Source organism: Hippoglossus stenolepis, chromosome 12 (genome assembly GCF_022539355.2).
Source record: "Hippoglossus stenolepis isolate QCI-W04-F060 chromosome 12, HSTE1.2, whole genome shotgun sequence".
NCBI classification, from domain to species: domain Eukaryota; kingdom Metazoa; phylum Chordata; class Actinopteri; order Pleuronectiformes; family Pleuronectidae; genus Hippoglossus; species Hippoglossus stenolepis.
In genome coordinates this window covers 20,582,385-20,609,710 of record NC_061494.1, presented here as the reverse complement: position 1 = coordinate 20,609,710, position 27,326 = coordinate 20,582,385, and the positions used below count along the sequence as shown (strand labels likewise).

General features: G+C 43.3%; 1 protein-coding gene across 7 annotated transcripts; it reads left to right on the top strand.

Annotated features, from left to right (window-relative positions):
* The first annotated feature begins 27 nt into the window (after positions 1-27).
* On the top strand, positions 28-26,895 carry LOC118118811 (reticulon-4). Of its 7 annotated transcripts, none has more exons than XM_035172213.2 (9): positions 28-844; positions 7,836-7,889; positions 10,399-12,264; positions 22,402-22,609; positions 23,560-23,698; positions 24,686-24,755; positions 25,232-25,278; positions 25,390-25,448; positions 25,664-26,895. In XM_035172213.2, exons 1-9 carry the CDS (start codon positions 295-297, stop codon positions 25,704-25,706), a joined length of 3,036 nt encoding a protein of 1,011 aa, XP_035028104.1. In that variant the 5' UTR covers positions 28-294; the 3' UTR covers positions 25,707-26,895. The 7 variants fall into 7 exon arrangements, with proteins under 7 accessions (XP_035028104.1, XP_035028105.1, XP_035028106.1 ...); XM_035172214.2 differs by having other exon boundaries at positions 30-844; positions 10,831-12,264; XM_035172215.2 differs by lacking the exon at positions 10,399-12,264 and having other exon boundaries at positions 53-844.
* The last annotated feature ends 431 nt before the right edge of the window (positions 26,896-27,326 follow it).

The window sequence follows — 27,326 nt, the reverse complement described above, 5'->3', positions numbered from 1 at the left end:
CCCCAGTCCGCCTCACTCAGAGGTCATCCCGCAGGTGATTGGTCGGCCGAGTTCCTCCACTTCGTAACTTCACGCTGGTTCTCCGGGACTCGGGTCCGATTCTGGAGCAGCTGTGGTGCGGCGCACTTGTCTACGTTTGTCCGTTGCAAAGAAGCAAAACTCACCTGAAGGAGTTACCGGCAACGTGTCACAGATCGTCTCGGTGGAAGTTTGTTACAGGCGGCTACTCAACCCACACGCAGCGGGTCTGAAACTTTTTCCACCTCAGGAGACACTTTGTGAAGAGAAATAAAAATGGCAGACACCGAGGATCAGCAGGTCTCCTCCTCCACGGCTCTGTTCAGCGAGGCGATGCACCACTACCAGGCCGAGCCGGACCAGCCCACACAGGACCTCTTCAGCCTGGATGACATCGTGGACTTGGTCGGCGGAGCTCAGGACGCTCTGGACCGCCACATTGCCGAGGACAGTGCGCCACACGAGGTCACAGAAAGCCCCTACTCTCCGGTGAAGCTACTGGAGCCAGAACCGGAGCCGGAGTTTGAGGAATCCGAGCCCGAGGTGGAGGAACCCGAGCCCGAGGTGCTGGAGCCCTTCCCGGACTCCACCAGCGCTTGTTTTGCACCAGAGCCCATTTTTATGCCAGAGGAGCCCATAATCTATGTCCCCAAAGCCGAACCCGAGAGCACAAAGATCTCCCCGGAGCCACAGGCTGCACCCGAGCCCGAACCTGCCCCGAAGAGCGACGCCCTCCCAGCGGCTGAAGCTCTGAAAGCAGCCCCAGCCCCCGCAGAGCCAGCAGAGCGACCTGCGGTGACGGAGGAACCACCGGCTCCTGCATCTTGTGAGTATTTCAACGGGGAAATGACAGAGAATGAAAGTGGAAACCAGTTTTAACATTTTCATCAGATTTATTAACTTAATATGTTCCACCGGTTTGATGGAAATTCAGCTGAGCTGGATGTTAACGGGTTTTTTTGTTCATCATCTTAACCGGTTTCCGTGCCTCAGATGCGGGTTAGCATCGTGTGCTCGCCCAGACGCCGACGTGAAGGTGAATACACGCGGTGTAAACATCACCCTTTAGTCGGTTTAACCAACTTAACCCACCGCTGGGCGTCAAATCGAGTCCAACTGCGGCATTTTCTTCACATTATTGAGTTTTCGTGTCGCCCGGTCGCGGTGCAGGTTAGCCCGGTTAGCGGGCTAGTGCTGCTACCCTGAGGCGAGCGGATGGTGTGTGACGGGCAGCAGCCGCTCGCCGCCTGGAAGAGGCCGTGAATGAAGGAATCACACTTTTAACCACGCGAGTTTTTATTCGCTGTGAATGAAAACGACACGAATCCACGTTTGCTGCCTCTCTACCGGGGCTGAGCGGTGCGGGAGGCGGCAGCGTGGCCCCCGGGTCCCGCTGAGCTGCAGCGATGCGGCCCACCTGTTCTCACCCACAAGCCTCGCGTCAGCAGTGGCCGGGACGAGCCGCTGCTTTTCACCGCTTATCCCCCAGCGAGCAGCGAATAAACTTCCTCCGTTAACCCCAGAAATATGTTTTTTATACGATTCTAAAACCATTTCACGGGAAGATGCGGAATCAATCCACCGTTTCAGATGTCATCGTCCATCTGCTCGGTGCCGCTACCCGCCGTTGCTAGCCACGGTTCCTTTATCGGACGCCATTCCCTTTCTTCCTGTCATTTTGGGTGCAGCTAACGATGAGCAGCACCAGTTGCTCAGGTGAACATCTGAGCTAAACCACTCGAATACAGATAAAAACACGTGTTTGTTCCGCCAGCAGCCCGGTGCTCCCCGGTGCTAAAGCTAATAACGTCACCCCCACCGGGCCCAGTTGTTTATTAACCCTGGGTTTGGTCGTTTTAATCCCGGTGGAAATGAGCACATGTCAAGTGACTGTGATGTGTCAGAGGCTCGGGTGACGGGCGAAGGAGTGGCCCGTCAGACAATGCTGTGTCCGATGATGGATGCACGGGGAGTTAGCGGCTCAAGCTGTAACCCGGAGATTAGTCACAACAAAGGAATCCGCTCTGCGTCCCCTCCCTGTCGGCTCCTCTGCAGCTCCACGTCCCCCCCCGCACTCACTTCGCCGCTTTCAGTCACACGATACGAGTTTTATTCTGTTAAAGAGTCATGCAAACCTCATGTTTTACTTCCATCTCCGCCCCAAACCAACACCCCAAACCCGGCTGCAGCTCAGCCACACAGGCCTCTGTCCTCCACAAACAGCCATCACTGCTCTGAATCCTCGTTAAACGGCTTTTTGATCACGTTTGGCCTTATTGTGACTTGTTGTGATTTGCAGGGAGTGAATATTGTGGAGCTGTGTTGTTCCCTGAGATGTGTGAGGTAAACAGGCCTGTCTGGGCTCTAGCAGGCAGCAGGGGCAGGGTGGGGCTGCTTGGCAAGGCCACTGATGGAGGTGGATAAACCATCAGCTCTGGTTAAAAGCCCCGCAGTCTGAACAAAAGACGAGAGCATGTTCAACATATCATTTACAAGATAATAATAATAATAAAAATTCCCTCTTCAAGGATAAATGGGGCTAGGACTGCTACTACTAAGGATTATTTTCATTAGCAATGAATCAGCCAGTTACTTTTCCAGTTAATCTTTTAATCTACAAAACACGATACAAGCTAATAGAAATATGAACAATGTGAACAAAATATATACAGTGTAACAGTAATGCACATATATTAGTATTCCAGGGTTTATTTTTCATTGCATTTTTAAAATTAACTGTTTCTAAAGCAGCTATTTGTACGATTTCTCTGCCGCTGAATGTGGTTTCCTGTTGGGATCGAGTGGTTGAGACCAACTCTTGAGCTTCAACAGCTTCAGCCATCGTTGCGTTTAGAAGACAAAAGGTCACAATGACGGTCCTGGGCGTGACAGTCACTCGCTATTATAAGACTGGCCATGGGTTGCTGGGTAACAACCTCAGTAAACTCGAGGAATCGAAGCAAAACACTTTGATATTGTTTTTTTGATATAGAACTTGTTGAATAAAAGAATAAATTTAGATGCTCAACTTTCACTGTTTTTTTTCTTGAATGGAAAGTAAACAGCTGCTAATGCTAACAGGCTATGTAGCAGTAGCAGGCACTTACACATTGCCCCCTTTTTTAAGAGTCTGGTTGAACATTAGTATCCTAGAAAGATTAACTGCCTTTTACAGTTTTATATCATTATAAACTGAATGTGTCTGTCAGATAAAGTAAAACATTTGAAGAACCTGAGATCTTCTATCAGGTATATTCCCTGTTTTCTAAGGTTTTATAGGCAAAATGATTCATCAGTTAATCAATAATATTGGTTGTAGGCCTAAACATAAAACCATATGTGGGTTCAAATGCACAGTGTGTTACTGACAGATACAACCCGTCTTTTCAAATCCTCTGTTATCTCTATGCTCACGAGTCTGATCTGATGACTCCTGCTGTGACTTTGCATCACACAGATTCCTATAAAAAATATCTGAAGTAAGTTTCCGTCCCCACCCGTCGGACAGTGCTACTGACAGGCCGGCTAATTGCACGGGGCTCAACGGTCACCACCGGCCTACATCTTATTTTTGGGTCACCCACATCCGTCAGCGTGTGTTTGTGGAGAGCTTGTGATGTGGTCAGGTGGATTAGACGGGGAGGGGAGATGTCAGACACACAGTCACAGAGGCTTAAGCCCAATGAGCGTGTGTGTGCGCAGTCCAGTGTTGTTGTTTTCTCTGTATCCTGGTGAAAGTGACGCACAAGTGGGGTTAAGTGCTCCGGAGTCCGAGCCCCTCCACCCAAATCAGTAACACCACCAGGCTCCGTTCTGTTGTTTCTACTCTGCCAACACAGCAGCTGGCTCAGCCTTACAGAAGTGAGACACGCCCCTGACTATGATGAGAACCACATGTTAATCTGCTCTAAATCTGGCTTCTTATCGCTGCGATAAGTGCAGACGTTTCCAGAAGATGTGCTATTTACCCATCTTGTGCTGATGCGTCACATTCATGTTGATTTTCAGGTCGTAACATTGAGCTGAGGGAACATTTTTCTGTTACAAAATCTGTTTAATTTGTAAACAAGTGGATTCCTGGAGCTGGAAATGATTTTGTTTTATTTGACTGAATAATTGATTAATTTATAATAAGTAGCAGCGACAGGAAAAACCAGATGTTGAATTTATAGATGAATGTCGGACTCAAGCCCCTTTTCAAGTGGTCAAAAACCTGCTTACATCTGGCTAGTGTCTGCAATGTGAATGGAAACAATCAGCATTCACTCCCGGGTCAGATGACTCTGCAGTAGACACACGTTTTAATCGGCTCCGATCGGTAGTGATGGAAACATGACACCCAGGTGAACAAGCTCATTTCTTTATTTTTTTAGTCTAGACACTGACGCTGTGACGTACTTTGATCTTCGGGGAATTGGCACGTAAATGACGGACGTTTGTGTCGTATTTGTTTTTTTATTCTTGGATAAAATGTGTTGAATACAACGCTGACAAGATACCGAGGTGGAGAACTTCTCAGTTTCTGGCACCTTTGTGACGCACAAGTCTTTTTTTTTTAGAGGGTTTACCCACATTTAATAAACCTATGAATACCTGCTAATGTTTTTTTTAAGCATCAGTGTTTCTTCAATAATGTTGGTAAATCCATCTGTACATCCCATCCCCCACCCTCCAGGTGCACAGAAGAACAGGCGTGTCCTTCTCATGTGAATAACAGCATGTATGTATGCCAGCAGTTCACACAGTAGCAGCAGTTATCACAGGGCCAGGCAGACTGGCAGTGTACAGTCAGGACCGGGTTTTGGTTTTGCTGGAGGCCAATTTGTGTCTGGCTCTGTGTCATCTCTCTGTTCCCTGGAGCCAATGGAACAAAGTCCAATCAGAAAACAAAAGGCTCAGGTCAAAACTGCTGAAAGTGAAGGAGCAGTCGGTAGAAACATGCTGAGCCACAAACACTACAAACCCCACATCTCAGAGGGTTTTTTAATTGTTTAAAATACATGTTCTTTTTGTAGAATTACATAACTGTTGGTTCTGCAGACCGTGGGTTTAGAGGGGGTGAAATCAATTGTCTGTCTGTCTCTTAACCAACCAGCAAAACTCAAAATAAACTGCTCTCATTGGAAAATTGTTAGATTTGCCAAATTCTTACCTCAGCAGATGCAAAATGACCTTTTAAAAATCTATAAAAGGAAAGACCAGCACGTTCTGTATTTGAAGAAGACAGGGCTTCGATGGGAATTGTACATTGAGTTCTTTATGTTACAAGATGCCAGCAGGTGAAGCGTTGCCCTGGAGTCATCATATGTCAGTGTCGAGCTGTGAGATACTTATAGCTCAAAGAGGAGAAAAATACCCCAGCACGTGCAGCCTTAACCTACCACGGCGATGGCGTTTGAGTCGTCACTGCTTCGTGGAAGGTCGAGTTTGGAAGTGACACTGTGGATTTTGTGGTTCTCAACTAAACCTAACCAGCTCATTAAATACCCATCAAATCGACAATATTAATTAATCTGCAGAATAGTGTCTCAGCTAAACTCATTGTCTTATTAAATTCAATAAACTAAAATCTAAAATGTTTGTCTGTTTAAATAAAACAAAGAAATGAAACCAGTCATATCCCTCAACTCTGGCATAGTCGTTAATGTAGTTGGAATTATAGTGATATCAAGAAGGAAATGATTCATACATTAAATATCCTAAATGGAAAGTCTATCAAAATCACTTAATGTTAAATGGAGAAGTGTCGGCTGCAACCTGACCAGGGCCATGGTGAGCTGAGCTGATTCTCAGGTTACTCAGTCCGGACGATCTCCGCTTACAGCTGATCTCAGTCCCCAGTGCCAGAACATGGTCTGACAATCAATAAATCCACTGAATGTCATAGTGACTTAGTTTTATTCTAAATGTGTGTCATTGGTTTGATCCTAGGTCTTCATCACCTGAGGCTAAACCTCGACAGCAGAGGTAACCAAACAAAACGACCTAATAAGCAGAATCATTATGGTCTAATATCACTGTTGGATCAGTATTGTAAATTTGAATTTCAAGCTAAATCTCTGAAGCATTTGATGTTGATAACAGCAATAAATTTGATAATCAACCTAAGATTTTCTCTTGATTCATGCAGATTTCTGACTGTGATTGTCAAAGCTTGATCAAGCATTTAGTTGATAAGTGGAAGGAGGAATTCTGCCCGTGCCACACCGGCTGCGGTTCAGCCGCCGAAGTCGAGGTCCTGTCGATTTTCCACAGCTGAACCGCAGCCGATGTGGCCCAGGAATAAAGCTGAGCTATTTGCTGTTTTGATCTTTGGCGTCAAAACAGCAAATAGTCAAATCTTAAATACTTTTAACTTTTAGTGATCTAGTGCCTTGCTTAAGAGCACCCCCCCTTTTTTCCTGTCTGTATTTTCCTAATTACTTAAGAGATTAAGTCTTAAGGCCGCAGCCACGGGGAGGGTTGCACACAGGGACTCATTGTTTTCGGAAGGAGCTTTTTTTTAAGCTGGTCCATAATCAAGCTTCTCTGATTGAGGCATGAAGTCAAATTATTTAGCTTGAGGCAAAGATCATTTACGCTGCATAATGGATGATTAATTACTGCATCAAGTGTTAAAATGGGGGACATGACAGCTCCCAAAAGTGAAGCCAAATCATCTGGATTGCCCCCTGGTGGCTCGTACCATTCTACTCGTTATTTAAAAACAAGAGATGGAAGAGATGAAGTTCTGCAGTTGGAGTATTTTGTTTGTTTTTATTTTCACTAGTTTGTAGCAGTTACTCGTGGGTCTGTGGAATTTTTTGAGGCAGCATTTTCCTCATGTGGTCTCTCACTTCGGACACATGCAGTTAAGTTGATTTGGTAAAGAGACTCAAAATGGCAACAAGCCCTGTTTTCCACATGTCGTCTCTTAATTGCATTCAACTTAATTTACCATGTATAAATAAACCTACTGTTCTTTGGTTGAACTTACGCAACAGCTCAGATGCTCAGTTTCCTCTCTGGCTCCATCACAGATGGGATTTGAACTGATTCTTGCTGTTCCTGTGCTGCCGCTTTGCATCCATTCTTCTTTATCTTTCTCAGGCATGTAAACGCCACCCGTAATGTCTGCGTCACGCTATGACACAGATGTTCCTGTCACTCCTTATCTGACCTGTCCCCCCCCACCAACCTTAAACAAATGTTCACATACCTGAGAGAACCTGTTGAGTAAGCACTGTAAATATCCAGAAACATGTTAAACATCTTATGAATGTTGAGCTTTGATGCCCACAATGCTGGAAGAATTAGTAAGATCCTTAACTTAAGTAAAAAGTACTAATACCATACTGTAGAAAATGTTGCTTAAGAGAAAGTACAACATGTATTTAAAGTAAACCAGTGACTCTTTTGAAAATGTCAAATACATTGGAAACGGCTTATAATGACCAGGTTTGACCCATGCCGAAGTGATGACTATAAGCAGTCGATTACTATAAACAAATTGTGTAGCTTCTGTATGATAGTCTCGGAACTTGAGGGAAAGGTAACATTACACACTCAAATCATGTGTCATACTTCTCCTTTAAATTTTTAAGTATAGACTGCAGCCTCCCACGTGTCTCCTTCTGGTTCTCTTCAACACACAGGTCTGCACATGTTTTTTCACAAGTTAAAGTTCAGGGCGGTGATTTCCACATTATGCTTTCTGAATCTTCTACCTCATTTCTTGTTATGGAAGATGATTTCTGTCTCTTCCCCTGGTCGTCCTCTCTTGACCTTTCGAACTATCTGAATTCACTCTTTGCTGCCTTCTTCTGTTTCTTCCACAGATGTACCTTCTCCTTCTAAAGCTCAGCCTCATCCTCTGATGCAATTCCCTAAAGGCAAGTTCTCTCTGCTCGCTGTTTCCTCGTCTTTTATTTCCCTTCACCACTTCTTCAGTTCACTCCCCTGTTTGTTGCTGTGCTGTCACTTAATTTCGAGTGGCGAGAATAACCCACTGCATGTGCGACGCTGTAACATTTGTGGATTTGAGTAACACTAAATCTGATGTTTGACATTTGCTTGTTTGTGTTGCATTCTGACTCCCATGTTACTGTTGTAGATTAGATTGTCATGACCTAGAAGTAGTTTATAGAGGAATAATGATTCTTCTCAGGCCTGACTTTTTTATTTACGTTTTAAAATGTATTTTCTTCTGACAATATTTTCTCAAAAGTCCTTTGAGAGGAATCATTATCTACTGAGAGAAACATTGGGCATGGTTTATTGGCACCAGACCTGGGGCAAAAATTATTCTACCACGATGCGTCCAACCAGGGTGGTAAATGGATCACCAGACATGTGCTGACAAATCTCAACTGTGGCCGGTAGTCTGCTCTCCCAACCAGTCTGACTGATGTGTTGTTGTTCTGATCATGTTCCTGTACATCAGAAATATCTACCAGAGCTTGAAGAGCTACTTTTGAGCTCTCTGGGACGATTTTCATCTGCCTTACACTTCACCACCTATTAGAAGCTAACGTTCTACTTGCTAAATGGAGATGTCAGTTAAATTTATAAATTACTTTTCAGATTAAAATAAAAAAATGTATTCTAATTCATTACAATGCACCATAAACTGATTATATGTTCCTCCAGCATTGCTTCAGGGCTTCCCTCAGTCTTTTACTATGTGATTAGACCACTTTCTCTGAAGCAAAGACATAAAGCAAATGTTCATAAATTCTTAATAAAATCTGGCTGCTGTTTAACTGGGGTTTATCCCATCTTCAGTGCAGGATGTGGAAACTGGAAGGCACATAGTGGGTCAAATCTCCAGCAACACTGAAGTATCGAATACTCAGACTAATGTGTTTTGGCCTGTGGTCTCCCTCGTTGTCAAGAATTTGCTCTGATGGAAGCAAATGGCTTGAGAATAAATTTGATCATTATGCTGCAAGTGTTCCTGGAGGTTTGACCTGCAAGTCTTCCCCTATTTATGTAACATAGAAGAAGTTCATGAAAGCCATTGACTTCAAGCCCTGTGGTATAAGTAAAGTGGGGCGATTGTACAGGGGGTGTCGTGTGTTGTCACCACTAACAGTGCAAGCACCATTATCACAATCAATGTTACCATTTTGTCCAGAATATAAACCCCCTCCTATTTTCCACACGTTTGATTAAAATATTTTATCTGGACAGGAAACATTGTTGTGCAAGAGGCCACGAGATCCCATCAAACCGATGAAACAGTGTTGCAATTTGTAAAATCCAATTCCATTTGGGTCGGCCTCATGTAGAATCCACTACCTGGTCTCTCACTCTCATGTAAAACTGTTGAAGCATCAGAATCATTTTCTATGACGATCAGCATTTTTTTTTAGACTACTTAGTCTTTTTGAGCCCAACATCTGTGACAGTAATTCTCGGCTGTCAGAAAGATTTTTTTTCTCCCTGAGTTAATTTGTTCACTAAAGATATAAAGAGACTCTGTGAACCTGTTTTCACCCGTCATGAATTTAATTAAAACCAGATGCACCAGCCTTGAGAAACTCCTGCGGTTAGATTGTACCCAATGAAGAACGTTTACTCTGAAACACCCACTACAAATGAACACAGAAAACAATGGATAGTCTTGAATCATTAAGTTAACAGATGACCCATAATCAAAGACACTTCCCGTTCAAAATGAATATCTGATACATGTAATGTTCTGTCTAATATTCAATCATATGGTAGTTTAAAAATAGGCTATTTTGGAATATTCACAAGTGGTCGATCATTCAACAAACTACATGGACAGTCTACCTGCCACAGCCAACCTTTCAGCAGCACTTGTCTGGTCTTTGTCGTGTTAATATTGTCTGTTGATTTAAAATGTGGAAGGAAAACAGGATTTCAGACTGCCCAACATAACCTTGGTGCAACCCAAGATTACTAAAATTCAAAAATGGGACAGAACTACATTATGTATTCTGAAGAGATTTGATCTAAGGTCACAACTTATAATCAATTGTGGTACAGGTGATAGCAGAGATTCATACTGAGCTGGATGGAGAGTGTTGCATTACTCAAAACACGTTGGCTATCATAAACTTTTTTATAACATGAAGTACATGCAGAAGACAGACAATACAAGCTGTTATTTTGGGTGCAAACATTGCATTCCACAAGGTAGCTCTCAAAGTGAGTCATTTTGGGTTGCAGTTTATGTTGGATGGTTTGCAATTCCACTTTTCTTGGTGTTTCTGTTGGCAGACAAGATTAATGCTGAGTTTTAATCTCCAAACCTTCCTCGGTATATTTTCAGTAACTACTAACCTCTACCCAGGTGTGGTGAGCACTGTAAGGAATGGAGTATGTCTTTGATATGTGTTGTATTGCATTCTCCCTCCTCCCTCTCTACTCAAGCACTTGGGCAGAAGGGTGATTCCCCTGCTCCCATCTCTCCTCTCTCCCCTCTTCACTCCCCCGACTCTCTGGAGGAGCTCTCTCTGACCGAGAGTCCCAACCAGCCCCCTACTTCAGGATTCGCTGCATCCTTTGGCTCCTTCTCCACTCAAGCCCCGACTATTCATTCCAAGGACATGCCTTGGGAGCGTGAAGAGGGTGACTCTGGACCCGGCCGTAGTAAGAATAAGGAAGACCTTCTAGATCCATTAGCTGGTCCTTACCTGAGTTTAGGGAAAGACCCAGGGCCTCATAATCCGTGTGAAGACAGTGGAGTTTCCTTTTCACCTGAGGAGAAGCTGATTAGCTCAGATAGGTCCTCTACTGGCCCCTCCCCCGTGAACCCCCAAATGATGGTCCCAGAATCTTACCTTGCCTCCTCTAACCCAACAGAGCACTGGGATTCACCATTCTTAGCATCTCAAGACAACTCCAAGGTCTCCATGGATAGCTTCTCCAAGGATACGGCCCCCATTAGCTCCTCCAACTATGAGCCTGACCTGCACGACAACCAGTCTGATGAAGATGATGACTTGATGTACGAGGTGAAGAAGAATATCAACCCATTTGAAGGCTATTCTCCACTGGCGGATAGTGGGTACTCCCATTTTGGAGACTCCAAGTCTGACAGCAGAGCTTCTAAAATGTCAGAGAGTCCCACACCCGATCTGGTCCAGTATGGACAGACTGGAGAATCCCAGGATAGCCCACCGTCTTTTATTGACATGGGGAAAACATTTGAGCAGAGCAAGATGTCCGCTGACTCACTCATGCAGTCAATGAACCAGTTCTCATCTGGCTATAAAGAAGAGGAAGTGGAAGAGGAGGATTCTGCTCTCCCACCATCACTTCCAGACATCCTGAAGACCTCCCCGCTCAACCCTGAAAAAATGGACTCTGGCTCCTCAGAGGGAACCCCGGAGGAGCAGAGTCCCATCTTAGAAAGAAGAATGATGGAGTCACCCAACCCACCAATCAATCTGTCTGCAAACAATCCATTTGCTTTTGATGCTAAAGTGTCCCTTCTGAAGGAGATGACTGAGGAGATGGAGGGGAAAGTTGTAGAGACAGGGGATGAAGACAAAAGCTTTGACGCCTTTGATCTTGTCAAAGAGGCAGAGGAAACCACACCAGTTCAGGTCAAAGAAGAGAAATCTGTCAAGATCGAACAGAAGGATTGGTTCTCAAGCCATGATTCTCCCAAAATGACCGAAAAGTTTGAGCCACTTGACTTCCAGAGTAAAAAGACCACTGCTGAGGATTCAGATTCAGAGTCACCAACAGCAGACTCTCTGTCCCCAGTCCTGGAAGCAATGGCAAAATACCCTGCGAGCTTCCAGGTGGAAACAAAGGAGGAGGACCTGAAGATGGACGTGGAGGAGGCAGAGGTGGCTGAGGAGGTCTCTGAGCATGAAGTATCCTCTGAGGAGTTTGAGTTTATTGAGCGACCACCAAGGGGTGTTATCGATGAGTTTCTCGAGGCTCTTGATACTTCCAAGTTTGCATCCTCCAAGCCCCCAGAAATCCCCATGGATGATGACCTGAGCTTTGGTCAGAACGATGTGGCTCCAGTCTCTGCTCCACCTTCAAAAGTAGCCCCACCCCCAGAGGTTGAAGAAGAGGCTCCAAGTCAGAGCTCCTACTGCCTCCTTACTCAGGCATCCCACCAGAAGAGCAAGGCCGAGCTAGAAAAGCTGGACATCCAGCAACCCCCACCTTCAGCTCCGCTTACCCATTCACCTGTCCACAAACCAGAGGAGCCGGTTGCCAAGAAGAGCGTGGTGGGCGGGAAACTGTTTAAGATGCCAAACCTGAACATAAGAGCAGGTAAAATAAAGCAGTTCTGGCATGGAAACCACCCCCACCCCACATCCTCCTCAGTTTCCTCTGGCACTTCCATGTTCATCGGCATAATTTCATCTTCACTCTTTTGTTCTCCTTAGTTATTTTCTCCCACCCACCCACCCAACCGACTAGTAGTCAGAGTTTACTTAAGATCCCATCACCTTCTCCCTAGTGTCACCTTTTCTTTCTTGCATTGTCCCTTTTTGCATTTCCTTTGAAAATTAACCCCTTGCATTTTGCTTCAATTTGTGTGTTTGCATTTTCCATTGGTAGTTAGATTTTTACTTTTGCTGCATTTTGTGCATTTCTGTCTCATTACAATAACATCATTTCTGTGCACCTGAAAGGGCTGTCACTTTATTCTCCAGAAGTCAAGTTCAAATTAATTTAACACGACAAACAACTGTCTTCAAATCTATTTGAAATCCCCCTGCAGTCACATGAGGGTGTTGCTCCTCTCGTCTGTGGCGACTCCCTCGCTGCCTCAGTTTTAGAGTTCTGTCTTACTCTACTGTTAAGTCAAGAGGGCATGCAATAGTTTAATGTGATGGTGAGCCCCTCTGCTGGATGATGAGGCAAAGTACTCCAGACGGTCTCGTTTGCATCTAGAATGTCTATTTTGAATTGGAAGAGGTCCTCACAGTTCGAATAGGAACTCTTATTCAAATGAATGTTTGTTTGAATTTCAAATAAGGTGACAGCCCTAACACCTTATGTTATTTCATTTTTATTTTGTGATGCGGTAAGTAAAATGTGATTTTTAGTATAAATATTCCTTTATTTTGCTTTGGTAAAATCCACTGTAAAAAAAAATGGAAGATTTTGTCCGTACTTTATGCAGAAATGAGAAATCCACTGTTGAGCACCGGCGGACATCGGTAAAGTTCCTTCTATTTGCCCACATTCAAGTCAGTTTACCGCAACGTCTTATTTTAGCTCCTCTCTGCTCTGGAAATAACTCGAGATGCCAAAGTGAAACCCAACACCACCACAGAGACCCCAGCACCCCGTCACTGTCACATACACTCACACACACACAGAGCTAACAGCCACACCCTGCTACTGACTGAACGAGCTGCTGCTCTGATTTATGAGCTTCACAACCTCTCCCACTGCCTCTAATGTGACATGACATCAGAATTTATGTACATGAGGCTGAATGTGACATAAGGATGAACTTTGTGCCAAATAACTTGGGTTGTGATGACATAAGGGGTTATTGAACTTTCCATCTATTTCTGTAGCAGGGTCATTTTGTCCGGTCATTTTTAGAATTCTTGACATTTAAGAAGAATTTTCAGTTGTTGCACATAAGTAAAAGTGTCAAATATTCTTTGGTTCCAGCTTCTCAAACATGAAGCTTAATCATTTCCTTTATTGATTGATCGTGTGATCTGTAAAGAAATTAATTAATTGTGACATAAGAGCAAGAAAAATTTTTACTTTGAAAAATGACAAACATGAAATCATTTATCAAAGCTGTTTGCGCATAATTTCATTTGATCAACAAATTGTAACGGCTCTAATATTTCACTTGTTTAAGGTTGGGACTGACAGAATTTGCATTATACAATTTTCCTTTTTTCACTATTTTACACTTATGGTAAAAAGGTAAATGTACACATCATGTTGAATTTATAACCACTCTCCTATTCAAGATCCTTCGTGGTTTTTTTCTCAAAACTTAAAAGGCTGCCGATCTGTAAACCCCTGTGTTTTAAGTAAATCTTTAACAAACTCAATGTGATATTTCACTGAAGCAAGTGACTGTGTATCAGTCAGATAGCCCCCCCCCCGTCTCTCTGAAGACGCCATCACTTAGTCTCCATTTTAATGGATGACTCAGTTTGCAGTCTGATATTGATCAGTCAATATTGCATACGATTACACACAGATGGCCGCTGTGTTACTACAGCAGGAGGACTTTGGTCTTTGGGACGAGCTGCCCAGGCTTTAGTGTGTGCGTGTGTGTGTGTTGGAGGAGTCTCCTGTTAATTATAGCCTCCTCCTCCTCCTCCCTGCATTGCGACACTGGCAGGCCCACAAAGGGTTCTCCGACCCAGATACCAGTCAGCAAATGTTCCTCGTTACACAACTCAAGGTGGGGCGCTGCGATCTGAACATAAATCTCTGCTTTGTTTTCTCTATTCTGATTTATCGTCCACCAGACTGGATAGTCTGAGTTACTCTACTTATACCAGATACTTTTTTTTAATACCTTCCTGTACTTTTTTCTACTTAAATAATTTTGTATGTTCTGTCTATTAATAGGGCTTCAACTTACATTTATATATAATATAATTAAATAAATAAAAAATAGAAAAAGAAATACAACCAAATATCTAGTAAAGGGTCATCCGATCATCAGGTTTATGATTTTAAATGCTAAACCTGTCATTCTCGTGGCTTATTAACAGCAGCAGGAAGTCTGTGCTCCGACTCGTATCAGGGTGAAGGGTCAGGTTGTACTGTACTGTCGTCACTGAGACTAACTTTGTTCTTGCTCTGTATGCAACATCTCTTTCACCACTGAATCACCACAGTTCACTGTGTCGTAAAATGTCACAGGAAATGAGTTTTGTCTTGCGACTGCAGCCTCGCTATCATGCTCAGAAAAACAGATTCCAGAACATGGAAGTTCTATTACCTCCACGTACACATCTGTAGGTTTGTCTCATCTGCAACAGTCACATTGATGGATTTTTATGAGATGAGAGGTTTGTCAGAGGAGAAAGGTGCTCTCTAGTGGACAGAGTCTGTGATTACCACTGTGATGATCACTCTCGGTCTGTTCTGCAGCAGATTCGACTCCATAAGCAACATTAATTCATGTTTCTGTTTGTTTTTATGTCAGATACACTCAGATTTTTCAGTCTGTAAACCGGAACCAGCTTCACTCAGGTTCTCACTGTGTCGAAATTGATTTCCTGGTTTTGTTCAGAACACATTGTGAACAAAACATTTTGTTGGGAAACTACAGCAGCTGGAAAATGAGTTAATGTGGCAGAAAGCCAGTCATTCTTTATTTCTTTATTCTCATCTCAAAACCCCTCATCTCAAAAAAGGATCAGGTTTAGTTTTCTTTAGAGATGTGTAGCTGTTGAATGACACTGTACTAGACAGCATCAGCCGAGATGAAACATTCTTCTCCTTCTCGATGCTTCGTCAGCGCACATGTGAGGAGGTAACAGGAGGAGGAGGAGGAAGGGTGACGAAGGGAAAGCAGAGTGACATTTTGGGGAGGGTGGAGAAAGGAGGGGAAAGGGGAGATCAGACTGGGAGGATGTTAGGGGGAGGAGGGAAAGCATGCCAGAAAGAGGGGGGCGGGGTTGAGGCAGAGACGTTTATAGTTGCTGCGTCAGAGCGGTGGCAGCAGACAGTCAGCTGACAGCTCGCCTGCAGGATCGTCTTCATTTGCTCGCTGCAGTCACACCCCCCTTTCCCCTCCATAGGAAGCCTCGCTCGAGTTCTTCCCTCCCTCTTTGTCCTCCTCTTCCTCCTGCAGCCGGACACACACATTCACTCCAACACGTTTGCTTTTGCCGCCTCTGCTGGGTCCCTCTCTGTGGAATGTGTTTGCTGATCTGAAGGCATGGAGAACAATTCTGTGGACAAACAGGAGTCTGCCGCAACGCACTGGAGACGGCATGGTATGATTTGGCTGGTTTGTGGCTCGGGCAGGACTGACTGTGTGGAAGGTTCAAGCTGCTTCAAGAAGAGACGTCTCATGTTTTTATTGCCTCGGCTCCTCTTTCATGCACTGACAGTAGGACATAGATGTTGGAGACTGGTGCTTCTGAGATGTGAATTGATTGGTCATTCAGATTCGGACGTTGCAGCACGTTTGCAGCCTGTCCCTCCTTCATTGATTGAAATGCAGCTTTCGCAAGACAAGCTTTGCAAACTTTGAGACAAAACTGTAAAGGATTTCAATTTGATTCATAGAGGTGTTGGTTTGAATATTTAAATGGATATAATGGCCTTACAGCTACATAAGGAGATATTTAAGGGGAAATTGTGGTGAACTTTCAAATCCCTATTCGTTGTCTTTCGTCTGTGGTGTTAAACTCTGTTCACGAGGTGAGCTGTAACTGATTGTGAGTCCTCGCTTGTTTTCTTGTGTTTGTACCCGGAGGCTGTAAGGACTCTGAGGACTCATGATTGCAGATATTTTCACACAGTTTGCTGGTTTTGTTATTGTGCGACTGCAGAAGCTACAGGGCAGTTTTTCTGGCAGGGAAAAGACCTTTGGACAGTCAGCCAGTCAACCACTGTGACCAAAGGTAGAGCGGAGGAGGGGAGGGGTTTGTGAGCTGAGTGACGTCAGCTGGCAGTGTCTTGATTGGACAGTGAGCCGGTGATTTGCTAATGAGCTGGAGAAGTGTCAGACCAGAGCTTTCAATAGAGACAGTTTGGCAGCTTTCTCTTAAGGCCCCACTGTGATAGACTGAAGAACATGTTCAGTGTTTGTGATAACGTGAATCAGGTTTCAGACGCTTGTGGTTTATCTGCCCCTCGAGTCTGAACAAGACAATAACGTTAAACATATACATTAAATGGGAAACATGATTCAAACAAAATGGTGGTTTAAAATAAGCTAGGCTAAAGTAGAGTAAAGCTAATTAAAATGTTTCTGTTCACGAAAAACTTAAATGCTGCTTCTCGAGGTTCAGTTTTCGTTCTAGGACAATAAACAGAACTGTCTATCTAATCAGCTTCTTATCAGACCTGTCGATCATCTGAGAACTGATGAGTAACTAATTTGGTGATTGCTTAAATCCTTGAAGTCATTTCCGGCTACTAAACTTAATATTTTAAATTTTCTTTGACCAAAACAAACTATTTACAGATAGTTTACACTTTACAGTGCTGATCATGTGTCCTGTCGTCGCTGCATCATCTGAGGCTGCGGTGCTGCTGTCACTTGTCATCTCAACACTGAAGCCTTTGTTGTGTGTGTGTGTCTGTGCTGAGCTTGGGTCTGTTCATCAAACCGTTGTTGTTCATTGAGCCTCTAATGAGCGACGACTATGAAGTGGCTGCACGACTGAAAGAAGCTGTTGTGTCTCCGAGGCTGTGACAAAGCAGTATTTGGTGTGTGTGTCTGTGTGTGTTTGTGTCAGGGACAGTGAAATAACGTGGCTTTATGTTGTAAGTCAGACCAGCAGCAGAATGAATCTCCTTCCTCTTAAGGCTGAGCTCATTGTGATGTGTTCATCAGATTAAGACATCAGCTTCATTCAGGAGTTTAGTTGTGCAAGTTAGTTTAAGATGCACATCGGTGATTGGCACCGTGAGTAAAGCCTCACAAATGACTAACATTTAATCTATATTTAGCACGTATAATCAGTATATAGACATAAAGTAAGTTGCTCCTAACATCATAGACAAAGATTCCGGCTCCGGAAAGTGAAGCCTTTGTGGAAGTGTCTAAAACCTGCATTCTCTGGAATCACCAGCAGAGGGCGACTCCACTGTTAACAGTATAACTATGTCAACATTCAGAGAAACTGAATAGGTCAAAAATGTCCTTATTTTGCTACATTTTCAAATTGATTGACCAAGAAAATAACCAGAAATCCATGATAATAATGAATCATTGGCTGAAGCCCTGTATATAATTATTTAAAAAGGTCTTTACATAAAAACAGTACAATCATAACCTAATGTGCTGTAAAACAGTCACACTGGCCCTTTGCATTGAGTACAAAGGACATCTGGATTACAGTTAAATTAATTCAAACTTATTTAAAACACCAGGGAAGAAACGCTGATATTTTAACACGGTTGGTGCCGCAGCTTTCCCAGCATGCACCTGGAGTTTCCTGGACAGCTTGTCCTCCCTTTTATGGATCTTTTTTAAAACGAGCATTTCTCTGATGACCGCTCACTGTTCCCTCGGTTTCAGTGAGTTGGATTTAAATTCCTAACTTTTATCTCATCTTTATTTCTGCTTGGCCTTTCTGGAGCCTGGTTATCCTTGTACAGTTTGGTTATGTATTCTTCCTCCTCTTCCTCGTCATGCTGATGCTGTTTCCACCTCCCTGTGGTTGGTAGGAACAGATCCAATCAAGCTGAGTGATGGTGTAAAATGTTGGACTCAGGGGGACGTGTTGGAGGCTAAGATCTGTCAGTCTGCTGATTAGTCAATTAATCGATTAATCACTTTGTCTAAGAAATGAAACATTGACGAATGCCTTTTCTAATTTCTCAGAGCTCAAGATTATGACTTCTACTGTCTCGTTTATTTGTACTGATTTGTAAGATGTTCCCTAAACTTTAACATGTGACAAAGGAAAACAATCTTGTCTCATTTTAGTAGCATTTTTTTCCAAAACAAATTTTTTAAATGGTTGCAGATCAACTGTCTGACGATTAGTTGATTAATCATTGCAGGTCTGAAATGCTGATTATTGGATAGAAGTAGAAAGATGTTTTTAGTCGTAGACGTATAATATAATAACTGATTTACCTCCATAGCACATATATATATATTATCTGTTAAAACGAGGTTTAAACGTGTCTCTATTAAACACGTGTTTTAGTGAATGATTATCTTCAGTTAAATATCAGTTTAATTAGAATCATGTCCTGGAGCTGATCGAATCGATCGTCCAGGGAGACGCAGCTGCGCATGTCTCTCCCTCGCCCCCCCGCTGCGTGTCTCTCTCCCCGGTCTCTCCTCCCGTCAGCCAGGCGGAGCTGCTGTTTAACGGAGGTTCAAGATGGACGCCAAACAGGGTTAGTCCGCTCATAATCTTTTGTTAACCGAGCATCTCTCTCTTTATGTCCCCGGTTGTGTCGCTGCCTGTAGCCGCGCTGGTGTTTCGCATGTGCACCGGGAGCGTGGGCTGCTCTCAGCCCGGGGAGGTTGCAGGCGGATCGGGCCGAGTCCCGCGGAGGTCACGCCGGACTGTTTGACGTTTTGTCCCCGCGGTGTGCTCGGGTTCTGCCGGTGCGAGTCTCAGTCGGATATTTAAACGTTTTACGGGGGTTCGGCGAGGATGAATCGGTTTGTGGTGTAAAACCCAGCGGGGAGAGAAGCGATGAGCGGCCGCGGTTAGCTCTCTGTGATACGGGTCTATTTTTAGCCAGGCTCCGGTGCTAGCACGCCCGCTACCATATGTAGCCAGGCGACCGCATTAGGACCGTGGATCGTCCTCCTCCTCCTCACCCCTCCGCCTCCTTCTCCTCCTCGCGTCGCCGGCTCGGTCCGGTTCTTTCCCCGCACACAGGGGTTCTGTCTCCGGGGAAGCTAACGGGGCTAACGCGGAGGTAGCATCACCCTGAGCGGTGTCTGATCCGAGAAGCTCCCTGAATGTACAGCCTCCCATCGGGCCACGTTCAGCTCCCAACACCGATTCAAACACCGGTTCTACTCAAATCAAACAACATTAGAGAAGGTTTTAATATTTAAGCAGAATTTCGTGTTTTTATGACTTCGGGTTAAAGTGTTTCAGTTAATCCTGTGAATATGATGGAATTGTCTGTGTAAATATCCTCCAGCAGACCCAGTGTTTGACAGTGGCTCTGTAGTTTGTCATGAGATGGCAGCAGCTCTGAATTCCATCTTTAAACTGTCACTTGTTAAGATAACTGTGTTTTAATTACACAGCTTCAGACTGTGGTGCTGGTTATAGTTGGAACAAGCTGATCTGTTTGTCTGATTTTTAATATACAGCTGCTTAAATTACGTCCTGTGTTTTTTATTTATCCCAAAACCAAAATATCCAGTTTATAATCAAATGTGACGAAAGCAGCAAATCTCATTTTAACAAACTATTAAGTTACTTGTTGAATAAATCTCATCAACTCATGGATTGATTTATCGTTTCAATACTGAGGAAAAACCCCAGACGTCCAGGGAATCTGTGACTGGAATTTACTATTTTTGACCTTTCATCAACCAATCAATCAAATCAGTAGATAAGATATAACATCACTGAGAAGCATAACATTGCTGTTTGTAACTTGACTAAATGTTTCACTTGCATCACCTGCCTTTTGACTGTGAGGCCTCAGTTCGCAGTTTCATGCTTTGCTTATCAACACAAACTCCTGTAGATAGATGCAGATCTTTGACCCTCCTTGGCCCAATGAAACAAAAAAATCCATATTTCCAGGTTGAATCCTGTGTCTCTTTGTTAACTCTTCTTTTCTTTCTCGTTATAAAACAAACATCCTGGTATTTTTACATCTAAATCAGTTAATTTTTTTTCTCTTCTTGTAAAACTCAATGTTTGATGACTCGTCCTGCACTCGGGGCCGTTTACTCATTCTGCGTCCAATCAGAAAGCTTTCTGGAATTTGTAACTTCCTCCCTGTGCCTATAAATTCTGGCAGTTTGCAACCGGAGCACAGGGACCTGCACTGTCCCATTCATCAGTTAAATGCACCGGTGGAGGTGAAACTCTACACCAGAGAGCTGGTTGTCGACATGGCGCTCCATGTTGAGCTGCTGGTTACGGTTGACTGTGCCAATCAATTCTCGACCCATCTGATTATTTTCGCAATCGTTCAGATGTGAAGGACAAATGCTTGTTTTGAGCAACCAACACCAAAGTTATTCAGTTTACCATCATAACACAAAGACACGTAATCATTCTTTAATGCTTCGTGTCAGGTCGCTGTTAAAATCTCTAACCTGTTTGGTCTAATGTGCTCTTTGAAAGTGGAAATTTAAAGTGCAGCTTGTTGCCGACTTGAAAACTGAATGAATCAGACAAAGTAGAAACCTTAAACTGTCTGATTCCGTCGTGCACTTTAACGCGATGTCCTCTCGTCGTTCAGCGAGCCTGCAGGAAACCCACGACTCCTTCACTTCTAATATTGTCCATTGACCTGCCTGGAATTCCCTGGTGAAATATAAGCATGTGCAGGCACCCAGGTTATGAGCTCAGCTGTCTCCCTGCACTGTCCGACCCCCCCACCCAGCACCACCCCCCCCGTCTGAGTCGTCAGAGAGGGAAGAGGCTCCAGCACCCAAATGTCAGAAAGACCCGACCACCTGCAGTTTTAACTCTGCAGCTGGTTTTTACTGTTAAACTGTCAGTGGAATCAGCTGCTGTTCAATTGAGAAGCTGGAATCCGCAAATACTTCGTTTGACTTTGAGACTGGCATTATATTATTAAAGACTTTAAAAAATCAAAGGTGTATTTTAATAAAACCAACACATGAAAATGCCCTTTGACCCCAAAGGGTTAAAACCTAAAGGCAAAGACAGGATATGGAATAGAACGTGGAGCAGCTGAGACAAATCAACCATGAGTTTGAGTTTCAAGCTCAACTTAGAGCTGATTTGTTTCATAGCATCTCAGGAAATTGCGTGATCAGACCCTCAAAGCCGATGACCTCTAGCTGGTGTTGAGTCACTTGAGTTAACATCATGGTGGCGTCGGGGCGGAAAGTGGAAGAAAACTCCAGAAGGCACAGAGATGAGGATGTTGATGAGTCAGAAGCTGCAGCAAGTTTCCCCCTGCAGGTTTTTTAAAATTTCCGATGAGTGACAGTTTGTGACCCCTGTGATAAAGGAGACAAACTTAAAGAAGCTCCTCCTCCTCACCACGAGCACCACCCATGTGACGGCTGAAAGGCAAAGCAGACAAATTGGTTTTAGTTTTAACAGTCAGTGAAGTCGAGTGAGAACTGTGTGTCTCAAGGAGATTCGCCCTGAGGACACTTTGGTTTAACTCTTAATATTTCTGTTCAACTGTCGCACATTTTCCCTGAACCAGAGACAAATTGATTTTTGATTTAAAAGTTGCAGTGCAAAATGACTTGAGTCTTTTATTTCCAGAAAGAGCTGAGTGAAGATTAACATCCTGTGATGTTTTTAAAAAAAAAAAAATAACGGAGGTTTGGCGTTAGAAAGAAGTGAGAGCACCAGACTCTGATTCTAAAACTGTGGATTACTCTTAAAAATAGATCTTCTGTAAGACAATCAAGTATCAGCTAGTTGTCTAAAAGTGTCACTAAATAGCAAAAACAACTGTTTGTTTTAGTCCAAAACTCTAAAAAATGCATGTAATTGACAGTTTGAGATGGTTAAATGTAGAAAACAGCTCAGTCACATCTCTTGTGGATGATTGACACTAACCATCATCTTCCTCCTCCTGCAGTGGTGGATCTCCTCTACTGGCGCGATGTGAAGAGCACGGGCGTGGTGTTCGGCGCCGGCCTGCTGCTGCTCCTCTCCCTGACGTTGTGCAGCATCGTCAGCGTCTGCTCCTACATCGGCCTGGCTCTGCTCTCAGTCACCATCTGCTTCAGAATATACAAAGGCATCCTGCAGGCCATCCAGAAGTCCGATGAGGGACACCCGTTCAAGTGAGTCCCAGGAAATATGATCAACTCCACAGAATGTCAAAGATTTGAGAACAGAAAATACACAACCTTTTACTCACTTAGTTTAATTACTCACGCATTAAACTGCTCCAAAGTGAACTCAGTCACATTTTATTTCATGAATTTCAACTGATTTACTGGGGAAAAAACTGATTTCCTAAAATTAATCTGAGAAAGATCAGGCACAGTTTGGTTTTAATGATAAAGGAAGTGGAGAAACTTTTAGTTCCTGCAGGAAAAAGGTGCCTGATCTTTGAATTTATGACATGTTATGTTTTTTTAGTCTGATTCTGATGAGTTTGAATTCATTATTAAAACTTCAATATAGATAAAATGGGGATGTAAGGTATTGATTGACAGCTGGCACTGACTCAGGATTGGTCGAGCATGTGTATGGGCAGGACCTCTATACTGGGCTCCACTCCCAGATTTAACAATGATGTCAGCAGCACAAGATGGCGGTGTTCGTATCCGAGGATATTTTAGCATCACATTTGTACAGTGGGGGGAGGTGTCCTCTGCGCCCTGTTGTGTGTTTGGTTGTTGTGCGTTGTGTGTTTATCCTCCCTCCTGGCTCTCTGACAAAACCTTCTTAGTGAGTTTTCACCTGCTTCCTTTAAACCCACAGTAAAGACCGATTAATCTGAGATTAACTGGAGCTGTGGAAACTGAGCTCAGTCACATTACAAGTTGTTCACAGAAATCAAAGCTGCACAACAGAAGCTGGATTTTCTCTTTTCCCCTGAGACCAAAAGTCACAGTGACTCAAAAAACCCGTCTGCAAAGATCTTTCAGTACTTTTAACAGGAAACTAAAACCGTCAGTTAAGTTTATTGAATATTTGGCACCAACTTTTAAATAATGGCGTATGACATTAGAAACATCAACACATCAGCTCTGTATTAAACCCGACCCTCTGCTGTCCCTCTCAGGCTGTACCTGGACCGTGACTTGGCGCTGTCTGAGGATGTGGTCCACAAGTACAGCGACTCGTTTCTGGCCAGAATGAACAAGACCATCTGTGAACTGAGGCGCCTGTTCCTGGTCGAGGACCTGGTCGACTCCATCAAGGTGAGAACGAGTCATTATTACAGACACTGGACATTAGAAGATTCTGAAACTTTAAGTTTAAAGACACAAACATAAAGGGAAGAAGTTTTCTGGAGTAAAAAATGTTTGCTGTTTAAAGCAGTGTTAAGACGTATTAAATAATCTTAAATTCAGATCGAATGGGTCCTAATCTGTTCACCATCAAAGGTCACATGAAACTGTCTCGACTCTGCCAGACAGAAGATTTATTTATGATTTGGATAAGGTAACTCGTCATGTGAGTGAGCGTTTGTAATAGGTGTGTAGATCAGTGGTGGTAACAGTTACACTGCGAGTGTTCGGAGCGCTGCAGCTGTCAGACGCCTGTCGTCACCTCGCCGCTCCCTCCCCCCGCTCCTCCAGTCCAAATACAGATCTGCACACCGCCCATCAGACTGCAACGCCACAGAGTTTCCCTTAGAGGGTCACAAAAAAGTCAAATTCTTTAATCCCATCAGGAGGCCGAAATGTTTCAAATTCTCCGAACGTCTCGGTGCATTGTGGGATACTCTGCCTCTGGTTAACTTCCTGTGATCGTCCTTGCTGCAGTGGTGGTGAATATTTACTACTGCAGCAGCAGGTCATTAAAATGTCACGCATGTTTATTCTGCCTTCGGTGTGTAGTCGACCTCTGCCATCGAGCTGCAGCGGCATCTTTTCACTGGCGGCCATGTTGGCTCCGGGCCCCCGAATGTTTTTAATGTTCGTCATTGACACGAACGGAAAACTGTCACTTTACATTACAGCTCTGAGAACGTTTGTATCAAAACAGCTTCAGGGTTAAAGTCAGAAACTGATGTCATGAATCATTTTATGTTTTAGAATAAATTCTTTCTTTTGTCGACTTCTTTAGCTGCATTGTTTTGTCTTCATTTGCTTTTTGTTTTATTATTGTCTTATTTCTGCAGCTGCGATACCGAGGATACTTTGTTTGATACATTTGAATTTAAATGTTTCTGTGTTTTGCAGTTTGCTGTGTTGATGTGGATCCTGACCTACGTCGGTGGCCTGTTCAACGGGCTCACTCTCATTATCCTCGGTGAGAAAACAGTCACATGATCCGTGAGAATAAGACTCTTTAAATGACTGTGTGATATTAACAAGTCTTACTTTGGCTCATCTGGTGCTGAAATTACAGAGAAGCTGCAATAACTTCAATGTCAGACCGGACCAATTCCTTGGTGTACAATATGAAACATTTTATTTTACAGAATAAACGATGCAGTAAACATGTGTATTTATATTATGTATTTATATATATTTTACCTTAGAAAAATTTGTCTTTGATTCAAGTTCTATATATTTTGTTTTTTATTATTTATAGTTATTTATAATACAGTTTGTGGTTTAACATCATCTTAGTAGATTCTTTTTTTTTTTTTTTCAGCTAAAATATTGTTTTCTGAAATTTTTACTCAAATATAAAAACAACATAGAGGCTGACAGCAGCTTGTACCTCTGAACACAACATTTAGGAAGTGCTGACGTTCTCCTCACATTTCTCCTCTTCCTCAGGTCTGGTTGCAGTGTTCAGCTGCCCGATCGTCTATGAGAAACACCAGGTGAGACCCTCTATCACAGTTTGATCTAATTCTCCAACTGAATCCATGAACTTCAGAACATCTGTAAAGAAATGAAGTGACTGACAGTGAACTTGATGCTGTGTGTTTCAGACTCAGATCGATCACTACGTGTCCCTGGTCAACAACCAGATTCAAAGCATCGTTGGAACGTGAGCAAACACTCAATCACTCATCAATCAATATATTCACCTCTGTCTAGATTAACCCTTTAACCTGAGCTAACTTTTCATAATTATAGAGGAAGAACGATATAATATTGAATGATTTATCATTTTAACTTGAAAACTCTTATTTACATCAGAAAGATTCACCATTAAAATCAAATAGAATCTTCTCACACTTCTCAAATGTTGTCGTCCTGCAGGATCCAGGCGAAGGTGCCCGGGATGAAGCGCAAGGCGGAGTGAAGTAACGACAAGTCGCAGTTTGGAATGAGGAAGTTCTGAGAGGAAGATGTTGGGGGGAGGGTGTGTGTGGGGGAGGGAGGGAGGGTGGGACGACATGAAGGAAGGCAGGAGGAGGAGGAGAGGAGGGGTTTGGCGGCGACGCAGCCCTTCTTACTTTATTTGTCAAAAAATTAAGAACACTTTTTTTTCCCCAATTCAGAATTCCTCTGTTTTCTGGAAAAGTCGAAGCAGGTGGACGACGTTGATATTTAACATCTCCCTCCTTTTTTTATTTCTAAAATGAAGTTTTGAAATGTTTGTTTCTGTGACGTTAAAACTCCCAGAAACACATTTCAATCCTGAACCAACCCTCTGTCCCTCTCCACCCAGTGCATTGTGGGAGGTTTGATGCTCCTTCAGCTGGGTTTGGATGTTTTTTTATTTTGTCCTTGTGATTTGAATTCTTCTTTCTTTCCCTGTCGCCGCCGAGTGGAGAGATTCGTGTTGAGAGATGAGCGCGAGCTGCCGACAGCACCTTATGTACTTTTTTCGTGTTTTTTTTTTTTTGGTATGAATATTCTTGTAGAGTTAGAAGTATTTTGTGATTTTACCATCGTGTCCCTAAAACTTCGAGCTCGTGTCCTCGGTAACCTGCGGCGTGTTGGCGACTCGATGTGATGACGGACGAATTTGTGAACGACGTCTTTGACTCCTGACGGGGCAGTGGAGGGGGGGAGGGTGTAGGGGGGGCTGTATTACCATTTAAAAACTTCATCGCTTCTGAGTAACTTTAGCTACGAACATCTAGAAAAAAACCTTCACCAGACAAACAGAAACATGATTATTACATACAAGTTATTTCCATGTCATTGCAGTTGTGTAGTGATGAGAAACTCCGGAAGGAACACGTTTACATTCATCCACATCAGAAAAATATTTAAAAAGTATAAAAAAAACAAAAAATAAAGTGGGATTTAAAGAAAACAAAATAAATAATCATACTGTCTGTGGAGCCGATATCTTAATAAAGTTGCAGCTCGATGTGACTTTGGGGAAAAAACCTTCAAGCATTTGTTTGTTATGCAAGTATATTTGTGAATGATAAACTTCATACTTCAATTGTGACGATAAAAAGCTTCCAGCCGGGAGCCGTGTTTGTGGAATGCATTGTGAGATGTAAACAATTATCAATAAAGCTTCTAGACAAAGATGTCCCGCCTCCTCATCTGTCCGTCAAAGATGGCTTTCATCATCCACATTGGTCTTCTGTGTCTTTGATCTAACTTGTTTGTTTCATATTCTACAAGAGATGCAATTCACTTAACTTTTAAATAACAGTTATCATCAGACAACTCACTTTGTTCACAGAGATTTTCAAACTGTTACATCTCCAACACCAACTTCCTGTGTCAGAGCAACATGTGGTCGTGTTCTATTCACACAGGAAGTGCAGGTTTATTTTTCATAAGAAGTCACAGTTAAAAACGGGCTGAGACTGACTCACGATTGGTCAAGTGCATCAGCTGGAACTCGACACCTCGACTCCACGACCACTGCACAGACTCCAAATGTGCAAGATGGCGGCGTTTGAATCTGAGATATTTCCGCTCCATTTCTGGACAGAGGGAGGAAGTAGAGACA

Coding starts and splice junctions, on each gene's coding strand:
- LOC118118811 (XM_035172213.2), top strand. CDS start 295: ATGGCAGACACCGAGGATCAGCAGGTCTCCTCCTCCACGGCTCTGTTC. Junction 7,890..10,398: donor TCTGATGCAATTCCCTAAAG/GCAAGTTCTCTC, acceptor TCTCTACTCAAG/CACTTGGGCAGAAGGGTGAT. Junction 25,279..25,389: donor TCGTCTATGAGAAACACCAG/GTGAGACCCTCT, acceptor TGTGTGTTTCAG/ACTCAGATCGATCACTACGT.